The sequence below is a fragment of the Myotis lucifugus genome, unplaced genomic scaffold (assembly GCF_000147115.1).
Source record: "Myotis lucifugus unplaced genomic scaffold, Myoluc2.0 scaffold_110, whole genome shotgun sequence".
Taxonomy (NCBI): Eukaryota; Metazoa; Chordata; class Mammalia; order Chiroptera; family Vespertilionidae; genus Myotis; species Myotis lucifugus.
The window spans coordinates 3,817,813-3,835,855 of NW_005871158.1; the positions used below are offsets into that span (position 1 = coordinate 3,817,813).

An 18,043-nucleotide genomic window follows, 5' to 3' on the forward strand; every position below is an offset into this window, starting at 1 on the left:
CATAAAATTATAACACTATTTTATAAACATACACATCTATGATGTTTATACCTAATGGCCTTCCTTAGATATGGTACTGTTGTGCATTGAACAGCCTGCTCATAACCATAAATAGTAACCCTTCTTAAGAGCTATTTCCCTTATCCTTTAAGATTCTGCTTTGTGTAAAATGGGAATGATTACTATTACATGATAAGAAATGATGTAAAGTATCTCCCTGTTTAGAAGATACTATATCCAGTTATTAATATGTTAGCCTAAATGTATTTACATTTTTGTTTAAAGTAAATTCAGTTTCTGAATTTAAATTATGGCTGTTCCTGTTAAAGTGTTTTATTGTGAGTACAATATTTGTATATAGCAGCTCATTGAATAATAAATATTAACCTAGGACTTACTTGCAAATTTTTTTTTAAAGCAGTGTTCTCAACCTTAGATGTTTTTAAAGGTGAGTTGTTTTTGTTAATTTTTAACCCAAACCCTCCGTGGTTAAAGGTAGTTTGGAATGAATTTTTTAAATGTCTAGTCTGGTAATTTATGACGTTTCAAAGAGGTATCTCTCTATTGTGTTGATTTGTTAATTTTGTAAATTTAATATTTTATAAATATATTTGTTCAACTTGAAAATAGGTGTGATAATGCATAACTATATATTTAGGTTCTATATCCTTATTAAGGGACTCTTTTAAATGTAAGAGAAAAAATAAAGAATAATAATACACAGTCCAAGTCAGTTAAACTACTCTTAGGTACTAGACAGTGTGTTAAATCTCTTAGATTAATTACTTGGTTGATTCCTACAACCCTAGAACTAATGCAGATATAATAGTGAATATTTTATTTTGCTTTTTGATGGGCCAACCTCTGTTCTAAGCTCTTTATATCTATTTATTTATTCTTCACAGCAATCTAATCTGATGAGATGTAGATACTGTTATTCTTATTTTAAGGGCAAAGGTGAAGGAAGTTATGTAGGGTCACACAGCTAATACAGATAGAGCAGGGGGTCAGGCCCTGGCAGACTTAGGGTCTGCATGCTTCTGGTTGTAGGAAGATATGGAATAAATACCATTCTCATTTTAGAGATGGAAAACTGAAGCTTCGAGATGTTAAGTAATGTATCCAAGATGATACAATATAAATGCAGTGACAACTAAGTTTTAAATTCTACGTCTATCTGATTTCAAAAGGAGAAGAATACTTCTGTCTAGACAGCAGTTCTCAACCTGTGGGTCGAGACCCCTTTGGGGTCCAACAACCCTTTCACAGGGGTCGCCTAAGACCATCCTGCATATCAGATATTTACATTACAATTCATAACAGTAGCAACATTACAGTTATGAAGTAGCAATGAAAATAATTTTATGGTTGGGGGTCACAACAGGAGGAACTGTATTTAAAGGGCCAGAAGGTTGAGAACCACTGGCTAGGAGGATCAGGCAAGCTTAATTTGAAGATGGAGCTTGATCTAGGCCTTGACTGCATTACCATCAACATAAATGTGGGAAACTGGTGCCTGCTGGGAAACACTGAGCAGTCAGATTTAGTAGAAGTATGCAGGGGTTTAGTAATGGTGAAGTAGAGCTGGAAAGGTTGGTGGAGCTAGATCCTGGAGGACTTTGATGTAGGGCTAAGGTGGTAAGATGTTCCTTAGAATGTGGCAGGATATCATAAACCATTCACTTGGTTTCTTTTGATTTTGTCTCCAGCCAATATTATTGAAAATACACTGCTGTGCTTGTGCCTTTAAAAAAGAAAAAAAGCCTCTGGCCAGTGTGGCTCAGTTGGTTGGGTGTGGTCCTGTGCTCTGAAAGGTTGTTGGTTCAATTCCCGGTAGGGGCCATGCAGGAGGCAGCTGATCAAGGTTCTGTTCTTATGTTGATGTTTCTCTCTCCTCCCTCCTCCTTCCTCCCTCTCTAAAAATCAATAAAAAATATTTTTTTTAAAAAGAAAAAAGATAATCAATCTATTAGTTCAAGTGAAAAATGCAGGCTGCCTAATCTTCACTTAGTTTTCCACTATACCCCAAGCTTCCTGAGGCCAAGAATTATACAGCAGTTAATTTGATACACAGAACTCAGAAGTTTTTGGGTGTTACTGAAGTTTTGGGGTGGCAAGGTAGGGTCAGAAAGTTGCCTTAGTTAAAATTCAAGTAATAGTACTCTACTTTATGGCATCAGATTATTTTTATTTATTTTTTATTATTTTTAAAATATATTTTCTTTTTTTTTTCCTTTTTTATAATTTTTGTGAATCTCTCTTTTTTTAAAATATATTTTATTGATTTCTTACAGAGAGGAAGGGAGAGGGATAGAGAGAAACATCGATGAGAGAGAAACATCAAACAGCTGCCTCCTGTACACCCGCTACTGGGGATGTGCCCGAAACCAAGGTACATGCCCTTGACTGGAATCGAACCTGGGACCCTTCAGTCTGCAGGCCAATGCTCTATCCACTGAGCCAAACCGATCAGGGCTAAAATATATTTTCATTGATTTCAGAGAGGAAGGGAGAGGTAGAGAGAGATAGAAACATCAATGATGAGAGAGAATCATCGATTGGCTGCCACCTGCACACTCCTTACTGGGGATCAAGCCCATAACCTGGGCATGTGCCCTTGACCAGAATTGAACCTGGGACTCTTCAGTCCACTGGCCAACACTCTATCCCAGCCGTGGGCAAACTACGGCCCGCGGGCCGGATCCGGCCCGTTTGAAATGAATAAAACTAAAAAAAAAAGAGACCGTACCCTTTTATGTAATGATGTGTACTTTGAATTTATATTAGTTCACACAAACACTCCATCCATGCTTTTGTTCCGGCCCTCCGGTCCAGTTTAAGAACCCATTGTGGCCCTCGAGTCAAAAAGTTTGCCCACCTCTGCTCTATCCACTGAGCCAAACAAGCTAGGGCCATCAGATTATTTTTAAAGAAGAATTATGAAATTAGTTTAATTGAAGTAGTTAAAGTTGAAATCATTTAAAATACCTTAAAAAAAAACCCACAGTTAACATGGGAATGTGGATTTGTAAAGGCATATTTGCTATTCTCCCTGAAGAGCAAATCCCTGAAGGTAGAGTTTAGAGCGTATTTACTGAAGGCAGTCTGGTTCATCATAATTGTTAAAAGACTATAAGAACTGACGAACTAAATTAAGTTCATTTACTGTGTTTTTCACTACTTCTATTTCATCATTGGCTCAGAAAACAAAATATGTCTTTAGGTCTTTGATCAACATGTAGCACTATACAATATAATTCTAAACACTATGAGCCAAAAGAAAATTTTATGCCTTGTCTTTCTGGGTTACAGAAAGCATTTAGAGAGGGCATTTTCTTGTAACATTTTCTTTCAAAATGTGAATAAAAAGAACACCACCCTCCCCGTGAAAGAGAAGGCAAAGGGACTGCCTGGCTAAAAGAACCAGACAGCCTTAATTGCCTGCCTCGTTAGGCTTTAAAAATAAGAATTTTGTTAAATGCTTCTTTTATCCTTATACTTGTCCTTTATCCCAGTTTTTCTGCCACACCACATGAAATGTTTAAAGAGTGCTTCCTGTTAAGTTTTATTTTCAAGAGAAATTCATTGGCTCAATACAAATGCTGAATTTCTTAAATTATTTCCAACAGTATTTCTTAAACTTTGCAGTTTGAGTGTCTTTTTTTAAAATAGTTCCTGTTGGTATATTGAACAAAAGAACTTGTCTACTCTTTCATTCTATCCTACTGAAATTTAGAGCATGTGTTATCAAAGCCTACTCTTTCTAAGCCAAATGGCACAAAATATTAACAAATATATTTCAAATATTTGCTTTTCTGGTCTTCTTTGAGAAAGTGACTAACTTAATGATGTTTGATTTACTATGAGTGGCATAGGAAAAATGTTTTGTTACTAAAACCACATGTTCTTACATTGGGCTTTTTTTTTTTTTCTTACAGGAAATGCTTTGGTTTTTAGTCAGCAAGAAAGGGAAAAGGGAAGGCCTGTTCTTAAGTTTTAACTAATTTGCAATCTAATACTAAGACAGTTGACAAAATACTTTGTCATAGTCATCTAGATAATTGCTGTGCAACTGAAAGGTAGTAAAATTATTAGAAAATAACCACCTCCTCCTCAAAAACCAAACAAAACCTTAAAGTTTCATATGTAGAAGAAAAGCTGTGTTCTATCATTCTTTCATATTTTCATTTCCCTAGCCCTAGAAAGTTTGGGCTTTGGCTCTTATATCAGTGAAGTAAAAGAAGTTTTACAAGAATGCAAGACTGTAGCATTAAAAAGAAGAAAGGCCAGTTCTCGTTTGGAAAACCTTGGCATTCCTGAAGAAGAGTTATTGAGACAACAACAGGAATTGTTTGCAAAAGTAAGTAATTCATTTTAAATTATTGTCATCTGAATCCTATGCTGTTTGCTAATAGAAATCAGCCCGGTTTCTGAAATAATTTCCTAAATCATCTTACCTCACAGAATTTTCTTTCTGTGGCTGTTTATTTAATCATGGAGTCTGATGTTTAGTAAAGATGGCCAGATTGACTCTATTTGGCCAGTTATTTACTTCATGTAAAAGTAAATATTTGCAGCAACCTGTTTTCTAAAGAGAACAACTCTAAATAACTACTGAGATTTTACTTTGATTTTTTTTCCCCAGACAGAATGACTATTCAAAGCATGAAAAGTAGACCTAAACATTCTTAAGATTTAAAATGATGGGCTGATGAGAAAATACTCTTTTCAAAATTTATGATGAATGGCATATAAAGAAAATGTGATTAACATCTACTTTCCATTTAAATTAGATCTTTAATATACACTTAAAACATTCTAATCTTAAAAAAATTTTTGAAGTGTGCCAGAGGAGCAGAAAAAGGAAGAAAACTTTTCTTGTTTGGTACAGGTCTAATACCCAGACTGTGAAGGATTAGCACCCAAATACTAATATATTTTTAAAAGGAAGGGAGAAGATTAGGCTGTTTTTTTCCTTACTAAGATCTGGCCTCTCATTTGAAATTGTAAGGCAGTTTTGGGTTGAATAGATTTCCTACCAGTTACTGTAGTTACCATTGGAATTTGGAAGTATCATTTTAGGTAGTCTATTTCAGATTAGTACCATAGCTGATCTCTTTGCAATCATAACATCCAATTTGGTTTATACGAAAAGCATTTGAGTTTTAAGTGTTATCAGGCACTAGACTCCAGTTAACATTTGAACCAGTAGTTCCCAGCCTTTTTTTTTTTTTTTTTTTAAATATATATTTTATTGATTTTTTACAGAGAGGAAGGGAGAGGGATAGAGAGTTAGAAACATCGATGAGAGAGAAACATCGACCAGCTGCCTCCTGCACACTCCCCACTGGGTATGCGCCCGCAACCAAGGTACATGCCCCTGACCAGAATCAAACCCGGGAGCATTTGAGTTTTAAGTGTTATCAGGCACTAGACTCCAGTCAACATTTGAACCAGTGGTTCCCAGCCTTTTTTTGGCCATGCCCCATCTAAGCATCTCTAAAGTCCTGATGCCTCCCCTCCTTGACATATAATTCTTATTATTCAAAAAGTGAACTCCTATTCACATCGAGGAAGCCTAAAAGGCCAATAACTTGGTCTAAACAAGCTTCCAAAGAATATGGCATCCATGAAAAAGAAAAGTAAAAGAACGAAAGGACAGTTGAAGTACTGAGGAAGAAATCACTAAGAAATTGTTAAAAAATAATAATAATATGAAGTGATATGAAAAATAGCAAATAAAGTTTTAAAACATAGAGAACTGAAATGCATAAATATGTCACAATATATATTTATATACTATATATGAGGCCCCTAGAACCATAAGAAATTCACTGTTAATAACTCATTCTCCAATTGTCCCCCCCTTAAAAATCAAATTGCCCCCCTGTGGGGTGTGTGCCCCATGTTGGGAACCACTGATTTAAACTAATCTATCCTATCTAATAATAGAGAAACATGGTAATTAACCATAACTTTGCTACCCTTCCCATTGGCTAATCAGCAAGATATGCAAATTAACTGCCAACCAAGATGGCTGCCGGCAGCCATGCAGCTGAAGCAAACATGAGGCTTGCTTGCTCCAGTGACGGAGGAAGCCAAGGTTCCCCGCCTGCCGCTGCCCAGCTCTGAGCTGCACTCTAAGAAACAATGTTGCAATTATAGAAGCTAAACAAACCCCAGAAACCTGCTTACAGCCGCCAGCAGGCTCAGAGCTTAGAGCGCCAGTGATGGCAACAGAGTTTCAATTATAGAAGCTAAACAAACCCAGATACCTGCTTTCAGCCAGCCACAGCCTCAGAGCTGGAGCCGGCTCTCAGCTCCAGTGATAGCTATAGAAGGTAAATAAATCCCAGGATTAAAAAAAAAGAAAAAAAGGAGAGGTTGGGAGCTTCAGTCACCCGCCAGCCTGAAAATGGCCCTCAGCCCCTCACCCAGACTAGCCAGGCACCTCAGTGGGGACCCCCACCCTGAAGGGGCTGTGACCAGCTGCAAACAGCCATCATCCCCTCATCCAGGCTGGCCAGGCACCCAAGCGGGACCCCCACCCTGATCCGGGACACCCTTCAGGGCAAACCAGCCAGCCCCCACCCGTGCACCAGGCCTCTATCCTATATAGTAAAAGGGTAATATGCAAACTGACCCTAACAGCAGAAGGACTGGGAATGACTGGTCACTATGACACACACTGACCACCAGGGGGCAGACGCTCAATGCAGGAGCTGTCCTCTGGTGGTCAGGGCGCTCTCACATGGGAGGAGCTCTGCTCAGCCACAAGCCAGGCTGATGGCTGCCAGTACAGCGGTGGTGGTGGGAGCCTCTCCTGCCTCCTCAGCAGCGCTAAGGATATTCGACTGCAGTTTAGGCCTGCTCCCCGCTGGCAAGTGGACATCCCCCGAGGGCTGCTGGGCTGCCAGAGGGATGTCTGATTGCCATCTTAGGCCTAATCCCCTGGGGAGCGGGCCTAAGCCAGCAGGTGGTCATCCCCTGAGGGGTCCCAGACTGCGAGAGGGCACAGGCCGGGCTGAGGGATCCCCCCCCCCCGAGTGCACAAATTTTTGTGCACCTGGCCTCTAGTATATATATAAAAGCCTAAGTGACCTAATGACCAAACAACCAGTCGCTATGACGCGCACTGACCACCTGGGGGCAGACACTCAACGCAGGAGCTGCCTCCTGGTGATCAGTGTGCTCCCACAGCTAACCTCTCGCTGCCCGCCAACCTCCGCGGTCCCTCCTCCCGGCCGACTGGCCCTGATAGGCAGATTGGGACTGGGCAAGACGGCCCCGATTGGCCCCGATGATCACTGGCCAGGCCAAGGGACCCCACCCATGCATGAATTCGTGCACTGGGCCTCTAGTAAGAGAATAAAAGCTTACTACACATTTATTGAGCTCTAACCATGTGTTAATCATATTGGCAAGTAATTTAACTGTATTACTTTATTTAATCCTCAGAACAACCTATAGTGCTTATAGATTTTACCATGGTTTCTTACATACTGTTATATTGGTAAAATCTATAAGTACTGAAGAGGACAAACCTTTGAGGCAGGTGTGCACACGTACAAACAGTATTGTAATCCATATGAATGTAAGGTAACAAAGAAGGAGTCATGATTAAAAAAACCATTAGCCAGAGCCAGGTGGCTCAATTGAATGGATCATCATCCCGTACACTAAAAGGTGGCAGGTTCAGTTCCCAGTCAGGGCACATACCTAGATTTCGGGTTTGATCCCCAGATGGGGCGAGTTTGGGAGGCAACCAATGTTTCTCTTTCACATTGATGTTTCTCTTTTTTTCTATCTTTCTCTACCCTTTCCTCTCACTGTAAAACAAGCATGTCAAACTCAAAGGCTGACACGGGTCAAATAAACAAGGTTTAAGTTTATGTGGGCTGAAAAAAAACAAAAGCTTCAATTTTCATAGAAACGTAGGTTTATTTTGATAGAGACATGCTGAATACAAAGGGCTGAAATAAATGAGTAATTGTTAACATAAAATAATAGAACATTTTAATAAAAATTAATATTTTTTTCTTGAACATTATCTTACCAGACACTGAATAACTGCCTAAAAAGCACAACGCAAATAAACCTATTTTTCTTGTTTTCTGAAAGCGAAATATTTTCTGTTGCACACACCAAACAAGCCAGTACAAGACTAATAATATGGCATTCGGCTGCTAAAATATTCGTTGTTAGTGGAGAGAAATGGTGCACCTGCGCGTACAGCGCATAAGGGAAATGAATGCAACACAATTATAGTAATCAGTCATTAGTGAACGTTGTAGTTCGTTATTAATAATTATGTATACCAGGATATTGTAAAAATTAAGTTATGAAATTTTTATTAAAATGTTTCTTACATACCGTTACATTATCTGGGCCGCAAATATATTCATTGTCTCTTGGGCCATGAGTTTGACATACTTGCTCTACAATCAATAATATATCCTTGGGTGAGAATTTTTAAAAACATACACGTCAGTGGGTATCATTTATTGATTCTGTACTATTGCAAATCACCTAGAGGGTGCCAAGTTAACCCTTTGAGTGCCAACCAATATCCTAGGAACTATGCTAAAATTGCCAAGGCATTTTTACTGATTTTACAGCAGTTTAGGAAAAAAATTATGAATCACAAGTAAATGAAGTTACATATTCAAAAACTTAAGGAAACCTTTACTACATTTGTTTTCATCTTTGACATATATTGTTTGTTGATTGTATTATAAAATACTAGTAGAAAAAAAAATTGAACAAAACATATAATAGTGACACTGCAGGAGGAGCGCGATAACAGTTGGGAGCCAGCAGTCCTGGATTGTGAGAGGGATGTCCGACTGCCAGCAGTGAGATATTCCCCGAAGGGTCCCAGATTGGAGAGGGTGCAGACTGGGCTGAGGGACATCCCCGCGCGTGGGCCCCGCCCCCCTCCAGTGCCTGAATTTTGTGCACTGGGCCTCTAGTGTATAATATAAATGTTATTATATCCATTTATACATTAAGAAACAGACTCGGAGATGGAGAAACTTGCATGAAATTATTCATTTGTTCTTGCAGATATTTACTAACCACCTTACTATTTACCAGGCATAGAGCTAGGTGCTAGGCTTACACCAGTATACAAAAGAAGTATAGTTTCTATCATTATGGAGCTTAGTTTACTAGGAAGGATTGAATTAAATAAAACTAGTAAGTTCATACAATTAGAAAGTATTAGAACCTCAATGAAAACTCATATCTTCTGACTTCAAAACCTGTGCTCTTTCTATAATACCATGCTAATGGTTTAGCCATCCTTTTGTTTACTTAAATTTATTTTGAAATTTTTAAGCGGAATATGCTTTATCCTTTCAAGGCAAAAATATGAATGAAAGAAATAATTGACTGCCTGCCAAATCTGTCTTCACCTCCCTCTCCTTGTCATCTGTTTTTATTTCCTCTTTCTTATCACCTTTTTCCTTGCCCTGATATATGGGTGAAGATTCTTTGCTCTAATGAGGAAAATTAGCAGAGAGTAAAATTATAGCAGCTGCCTAGTACTTTTTCCTCAGAGCACAAAGTACTTAAGTTCTAAATCTGAAAGGAACTTAATACAGCATCTTTTTCATCACTTACATTTTACTTCATCTTTTAGACTTTATTTGAAATACACAAAGTCTCATTTTAAGCTGTCTTTCACTGCTAGTAGCAAATATTTGGAAAGGGGGAAACATTAAAAATCAAGATTAGTATGTGAGAGTGAAAATCTCAAAACATAATGACAATTTCCAAAAGAAATGAATTTGGAAGTATATGCCTACTTACCTCTTTCACACTCCCATTTTAGGAGGAAAATAGTTGGGATGAATTGGGTAAGAGGCAAGAAGGTAAAAGGAAATTAGAATACCATTGGAAATTTTAATTTGTGGAAATGAATACAAATAAAATTTATCAATCAACAATAATTTTAAAGGCATAGGACTGCTTTTATGTTTAGAGAGAAAGTATGGGAGCTGGCTGATATGAGGGCATGATACCTCATATCAGTTAAATTTTTAGTATAACCAGTACATGTCTTTATAGATACTGAATAAACTTTGAGACAATGCACCTTTGCAATAAAACCTGTGTAGAGACTTGATATTGAGTTTTTTCAATGCTATGAAATTATACATATTTGTAGTTGATTAGGCCACACAGCATTCTTGGAAGTTGATAAATTCACACATTTGTTTTGCCCTACAATTTTCTTACGAACTTTTAAAATGTTTTTCGTGAAGCACTCTTAGTCTATTTTGAACTCTGAGTATTCCTGCCATAAAAGTAAATATGCCTGTGTGTTAGAATACCTATTTTCCATACTCACAAAAATGGGAAAAGTAGTTATTAGTATACCTGGTTTGTAATTTCCTACACTAACAACTGTATGTGAGGCTGACCACTCTCATGAGGAAGACATAGAGATCCCAGGTACCGAGATGTCATATTCAGTTTTGGTGGTATGGGAGTTTGCCAATTACAAAGCAGTTGTCTTAGGCTGAAACCTCCCTTTCTATGCTCCATGACAGGGCCTAGTGCTTCCGCTTTTCTAGCTGACTACTTTTAGACTCTAATTGCCAGTAGGGGGCTCTAGAGGGAGATTGCTAGGCTGGAGGAGGAAGGCAGCACTTGGGCTTCATTCTTTTACTTCCTGTTAATTTTGAGTTTCTTTGTACAACCTAGCAATGCTGCTTCATTCTGGCTACATCAGTTTTTCCCTGTAGCACAAATTGAATCTAGTTTGCTATGTTTCTAATTCTTAAAGAACCAGCCTGAATATTCATCTCCTTCATCAAGGATGTGAGTCTCAAACTTTGGGACCCTCCTCCAATCAATGCCCCTTCTTCAGAGATCTGAACTTCACTTCCATGGGTTGCTCCTCTAAGCTCCCAAGTTTTAAAAATTTCAGCCTTTTCCCTTCCCCCCCCTCATTTTTTTTTAAATATATTTTATTGATTTTTTACAGAGAGGAAGGGAGAGAGATAGAGAGTTAGAAACATCGATGAGAGAGAAACATCGACCAGCTGCCTCCTGCACATCTCCCACTGGGGATGTGCCCGCAACCCAGGTACATGCCCTTGACTGGAATCGAACCTGGGACCCTTCAGTCCGCAGGCCGACGCTCTATCCACTGAGCCAAACCGGTTTCGGCTCCCCCCTCATTTTAAGGTTGGTGATTGCTCTCTGTAGTTGCCAACTACATGATACCTTAGTGGGTTTTTCTTGCCTTTTCATTTACCTAGTTACCAACTTTATACTTGGTTAATAATCCTTTATGTTAGATTCTTTCTGTTTTCCTAACTAGTGTTACTTTTATCTCCTGATTATATCTGAATGATACTGGCAGAATAAAAAAAAATTAGTGGAAAAATAGTATTTCAGTTTGACTTGAAGGAAGAGTGGAGTTTTAGTTGGTGAAAATCAAGAAATTTCAAATAGAATGAATGTCAGCATGAGTAAAGATAGCGAAAATGTGAGGGATGGTGTATGTTTGGGAAACATTTTATGTTCTAGGCTTGTTTTTTTTTTTTTTTTGTTTTGCTTTTTTCGTTTTTGAGTACAAGGTGCATGTTACAAAAAAAGATTAGAGGGATAGATTGGGTCATGCAGTAATTTGGAGGACCTTGAATTACAGGCTGAGAAAGTTGGACTTAAATGGTAACAATTAAATGATTTTTAAAAGTATAATAATGACCTGATTAGAATTGTCCTCTAGAAATGTTTAGATAATAAGTTCATGACAGATTAAGAAAAGTTAGAAGTGTAGAGGTTATGTTGGTCATCATCATTGTTTTCCCACAAAACATTCACTCAGAAAATATACACATTACCGCCCTAGCCAGTTTGACTCAGTGGATAGAATGTTGGCCTACAGACCAAAGGGTCCTGCATTCGATTCCGGTCAAGGGTACATACCATGGTTGCAGGCTTCTCCCCAGCCCGGGCTCTGGTCGATGTGCATGCAGGAGGCAATCAATTGATGTGTTTCTCTCACATTGATGTTTCTCTCTTCCACTACCTCTAAAAGATAAATGGAAAAATATTCTCGGGTGAGGATTAACAAAAAAAAAGAAAGAAAATATACACATTACCAATATGTATTGGTAATCAATGAATATGAAAAAAGTCTTTATTCTCAAGTGTAGTGAAGAAAATACATATATGCTTAGGTAATTAGAGAACAAAGTATGGAAATGCATAGAGAATTATTGCATATGAAATAGAGGACAAAATATGAACTAGAAGGGTCAAGAAAGACCAATTGATTTGTGTTTTAAATGATGACTAGGAATTAGCCATGTGTAAGAAGGCTATGAGCCAGGCAGGCTTAAGGAACAACTTCGAGAAAAGTCATAGAGAGAGAAATAGCATTTTGTTTGGTAGCATTTAATGGGAAATTATATGATCTTTTCAATAACATTTATTTTTTTCCCCTTCTTCATGTGGTTTTTCTGCTAATGGATAAAATTAAATTGGGAAGGAGCCTTAGCTGTTGGCAACAGTGCATGTGTTGCATATACATCTTGGTTTCTAAAATCCTGTCATTTTTATAGAGGATAGATATGTCAAATGAATGGATTTTAACTATCCCATTTTTGTTGTTCTTAATCCTCATCCGAGGATGTTTTTCTATTGATTTTTAGGGAGAGTGGGAGAGAGAGGGAAAGACAGAGAGAAACATAGATGCGAGAGAAACACATCAATTGGTTGCCTCCTGCACGAACCCCAACCAGGGCCAGGGCCAGGGAGGAGCCTGCAACCAAGGTACGTGTCCTTGACCAGAATCAAACCCGGGACCCTTTGGTCCTCAGGCTGACGCTCCATTCACTGAGCCAAACCAGCTAGGGCTAACTATCCCATTTAAATTGAGTTCTTACTAAGTGTCTTTTCACATATGGGAAGGGTGTGTGTGTGTTTTGTGTATGTAGTGTGTGTGCTTGTGTATATTAATAGAGGAAGGAGAGGGACAGAATAAGAGATGTATATATACAGAGATGTATATATCACTAGCTGTGATAGAAACTCAAAAGAAATATTAAGATAGCTATTGCATTCATGTATAGTACTTTTCCCCAAGAGTTAGGGGCACTTTAGTAGAGAGCTTTTAAACTAAAAAAAACAAAATTGTAGATTAAAAAATGTTTGCATTAAAATGGTAAGTTGAGCCCAGCCAGCTTGTCTCAGTGGTTGAGTGTTGACCTATGAACCAGGAGGTCAAGGTTCAATTCCCAGTCAAAGAACATGCCCAGGTGGTGGGCTCAATCCCCAGTGTGGGGCATGCAGGAGACAGGCAATCAATGACTCTCTCTCATCATTGATGTTTCTTTCTCTCTCTCCCTCTCCATTCCTCCCTGAAATCAATAAAAAAAATTTTTTTTTAAATTGTAAGTTGAGAGGACAAAAAGAATCAAGTGAAACAAAAGAAAAAGAAATACAGGTAAAGGAACCAAAGAGAGGATATTGTGATTTTCCTGTCTACATTTTCAGCTTCTTCAATTGAACCAAAGCATAAATTATGTGACATAGTGGGGGGACTACCTATAAGAGAACCAATCTCAAAGAGTTCCTGTTCTCCAGATGTACAACAGTTATATAGTGGTTGGGAAATATCCAAATTTGATAATGACTAAGTTTGCAATTAACTAAAGTGTATATGCTATGGGTTTTTAAAAAATTACTTGTTTTTATGTTTTTGGTGTTTAGGCTAGACAGCAACAAGCAGAACTGGCCCAGCAGGAATGGCTTCAAATGCAGCAAGCTGCCCAACAAGCGCAGCTTGCTGCTGCCTCAGCCAGTGCATCTAACCAGGCAGGATCTTCTCAGGATGAAGAAGATGATGATGATATCTGAAATTCACCAGCTGAGGTTCTGTTTCCTCTATAAATGTTTTCCCTGCACAAGAAAACAGTGAAAGAAATGCTTATCTGTAATTTTGTATGCATCTTGGTGGACTTGCCACTGGTACCTAGGGATGTCTGCTATTGATTTTCATCTATTGTGTGCTATTCATGTGAAAACTGTCTCTTTGAACAATTGAAAATTTAAGGTTCAGTATAATATCAATTTTGAATTTTTAATGGTGTTTATGAGATTTTAGATAGCAGTGAGTCCTTTATTGATCAATAAACAGTGTTACAGAAAACTTCAACTTTATAAAAGTACAGTGAAATTTATACAGAAACTCTAAATCCGTATTTTCATTTCCTCTGCCCTTTTAACTAAACTAAAAATTGGGAATATTAAATTATTGTGGGAGGGGGTGCTATGTAATACAGTAGGCATTAGACCAGATTGGTTAAAAAGAACAAGTTCATTTCTGTAGTATGTGATTTTTTTTGTCTTTTAAAATGAGTATATATACAGGCTATATATATGTGTGTGTGTGTGTATATATATATATATATACACACAACAATAGTGTTCTGTTGTATGTATAGGCCACACAAACACATATATGCTCAGATAAATATACTTATTTGAAAGAATTTCAAAACAAGACATTCAAAAACTAGGAAGGGGGATATGTTCCATAGTAGTGTATAAATTTGGTGGGTCATGTTTTTTATTTCGTTTTGTTTTATGTAAAGGTAAAACCTATTGTTTTATTATGGCATAATTCATCTTGAGCTACACTATTACATTTCAAAGACTGCCCAATTTTGAGGACTGTCATGATTCTTACTATTTCACTCCATTAATTGTCAGTAGTATTACTTGCTTAGTCCATCCATGTTTATTGGAACTTGTGAAACAATTGCTTAGGTTCTATTGGTTTAACTGAGGTTAATGAATATTCAAACCTTTGCTGGGGAAAAGGAAAGTTAATGAGCATGCTTGCTGTAAAAGAGGGATTTTTTGTAATTTAACTTATAGTTTACTTATTGTTTGTTTTTCGCATTACTCTTACATTTTTTGACTAGATGGCCTACGGTGTCCAATGCTTCCTTTTGAAATGACATCTCCATCATAGAGTGATAGCTTTAAAAATTGATTTGTTTTGTTTTAAAAAACATGTCATAACTAGTCAGCCCTATATGAAACATAAAATGTAGTTTCAACCTGCTCATTAAAAGGGAGGAAGCTTTAATTTGGTTCTCATAAATAAAGTATGGCAGTGATTTTTATAGGAATCCAGTGTGTTGAAGAAATGGCATCTTGTTTGTATTTTGGAAACAATGGAAAAAGCCACTTAAGATTGTATGAGGTAATCTAATCTAAATTCCTTTGTCAGTTGCCAAACTATTTAAATTTATGTATTCACCAAGCCCAAGGATAATTTGCGGCTGTCAGGATTTCAATTTTAATTGGAGAGCTAAATAAAGTTTACAAGTATTAGATTTCTTAATGATCATATTTTGCACTTTTAGGAAAAGTGAAATATTGTTATACATTTATTAAATACACTTCCCCATGCCACAAAAAGGTTAATTTTGCAGAATGTTTTAAGTTGAAGTTGACATTGTATCTATGATGTGCTTTGGACAACATAGAAGGGATTGTGTGTTTTTTTAAAGTTTAAGTACCAAAGGTAGTCTAGTCTAAGACACAGTAAGTTAATAAGTGTTGGCTTTTCTAATTTGTACTGTAACATCCTTATACTTGCTATTTTAAGTGTACCTGTTTCTGAAGTAAACAACTTAGATATTTTTCCACACCTTTTTTTTCTGATGCAGAGTTCAGGTTAATTAATATTTTACTGCATCTGATAATGTATTATATGTTTGAAGCCTAGTGATTTTGCATTTGGACATTCTTGTGATTTCATATGCTGTATTCTTCAAGCAATAAAATTCTGATGTGTTTTATAAATTGTTTTTATATTTAATGATCTATACAGATTAATGACAGGAGATTTCTGTTACTAACATTTTTACTAGTTTCAAGAATCTTAGGCCCAAAACACATTTTGATATTAAGTAATGTAGTACCTGACTTTCTCCTTTGTTTACCGTTATTGAAGAAAATGTGGTTTTACTTGTATTTTTGTAATTTACAGTCCTAGGGTTTAGGTATCAAAAGTTAATTAAGCAATGTTTTACTTTTAGCTTTTTTTTAACATTTAAAAGTCACTTTTGTCTGTTGATATTTTAAAAAATCTTTCTGAGAGAAACAAATCTTTAGCATTCTTGAGAAATAAAGTTATTGTTTAGTAAGTGTTTTCCCCACCTCCTTGAGTATAAATCTTGTTTTTTTTTCAGCAGATTATCAGATGGTTAAATGTTGAAAAGGTACCAATTTTAAAACTGAACATACCATACATATAGAGGAATACACAAATAAGGTTTTTCACAAATTAAGCATACTCATATCGTTAACCCTCAGACCAAGACAACAGAGCATTATGAGCATCTGAGAGCCTTCCTCTTGCTCCTATCTTAACATTGTCTTCTCTTCCTCCTCAGAAGTAACTACTATTCAGACTAATAAAACCATAGATTAATGCAATCATATGTAATATACAGTTTTTTTGCTCATTATAATTTGTAAGTGTACTGTTTTCCTGATGCCACTGTAATAGATTACCACAGACTCGGTGATGTAAAACAACACAGATTTATTTTCTTGCAGTCCTGGAGTTCAAAGGTCCAAAGTCAGTTTCATTAGGCCAAAGTCAATGTGTAAAACCAGATTTGGTTGCTGAATCTGGAGGTTGTAAGTGGAAAATCTGTTTTCTTGCCTTTTTTATGTTGATTGTCTGTCTTGGCTTGTGGCCCCTTCCTCCATGTTCAAAGCCTCTGCTTTCATCACCACTTCTTCTATAGTCAAATCTTCCTGTCTCCACATTTAGGGCCCACCTGGATGATAATCTGCCCATTTCACAATTCGTAATTTAAATCACATTTGCAAAATCTTCGTTTTGTTTTGTTAATCCTCACCCCAGGATATTCTTTCCATTGATTTTTTTTTTTTTTTAGAGAGAGGGGGAGAGACAGAGAGAAACATCTATGAGATTTTAGAGAGAGGGGGAGAGACAGAAACATCTATGAGAGAGAGACATCGATTGATTGGCGCCTGCACTTCCCTTCCTCCCGCCCCTGTCCCCCCTCCCGCCCACACACACACACACACACACACACACACACACACACACACACACCCCGGCTGGGGCTCTTCAGTTTGCATGCTGAAACTCTGTCCACTGAGTCAAACAGTCTAGGGCTGCAAAAGTCGTTTTTTGCCATAAAAGGTAACAGTCACAGCTTCTAGGGATTAGGTCCTGGATATCTTTCGAGGCCATTATTCAACCTCCAGAGTGAGATTCATTTATATTGTAGCATGTATTTGTTGTTCATTCATCTTAATTGCTGAATAGTATTCCATTAATTTATCCATTTTTTTATATCCAACATTTATTCATTCTACCATTGGTGAACACTTGAAGAATTTCTAGTTCTGAACTATTATAAATAATGCTGTGGAGAACATTGTTATGTCTTTTGGTGGAAAAAAAAAATATATATATATATATGCATTTCTATTGATATATACCTGGGAGTGGAATTATTGGGTCATGGGGTATGCATATATTCAGTTTTAGTATGTACTTGTCAGTTTTCCAAAATGTTTGTGAGAAGACACCATTTTAAGTGTACCATAATAATGAATTACTAATTGTTTAGTGGCCAATAATGTTGATGGATTTCTCAAAATACCGAAATTATGCCAAATGAGTTATACTTGCTACAGCAGATCTTTTTTTTTTTTTTTTAAGTTATTTTGCCCCCCACTCATCCGTAGGGGGAAGTTTAATAAAAATAGTAATATAGCCCTGACTGGTTTGGCTCAGTGGATAGAGCATCGGCCTGCGGACTGAAGGGTCCCAGGTTCGATTCCGGTCAAGGCCATGTACCTTGGTTGCGGGCACATCCCCAGTAGGGGGTGTGCAGGAGGCAGCTGATCGATGTTTCTCCGTCATCGATGTTTCTAACTCTCTATTCCTCTCTCTTCCTCTCTGTAAAAAAATCAGTAAACAATAAAAATATATTTTAAAAAATAGGAATATAATAATAATAAT

The 18,043-nt window shown here is 37.2% G+C and overlaps 1 protein-coding gene across 1 annotated transcript in view; it reads left to right on the forward strand.

The window, feature by feature from the left end:
* Window positions 1–16,181, forward strand: part of DR1 (down-regulator of transcription 1) — a 22,632-nt gene extending 6,451 nt beyond the window's left edge. The window contains exons 2-3 of the mRNA XM_006093201.3: window positions 4,197–4,360; window positions 13,732–16,181. Coding sequence (XP_006093263.1) covers window positions 4,197–4,360; window positions 13,732–13,878 — 311 coding nt within the window. The 3' untranslated portion in view covers window positions 13,879–16,181. The remainder of the gene's footprint in view (window positions 1–4,196; window positions 4,361–13,731) is intronic.
* Window positions 16,182–18,043: the final 1,862 nt, after the last annotated feature.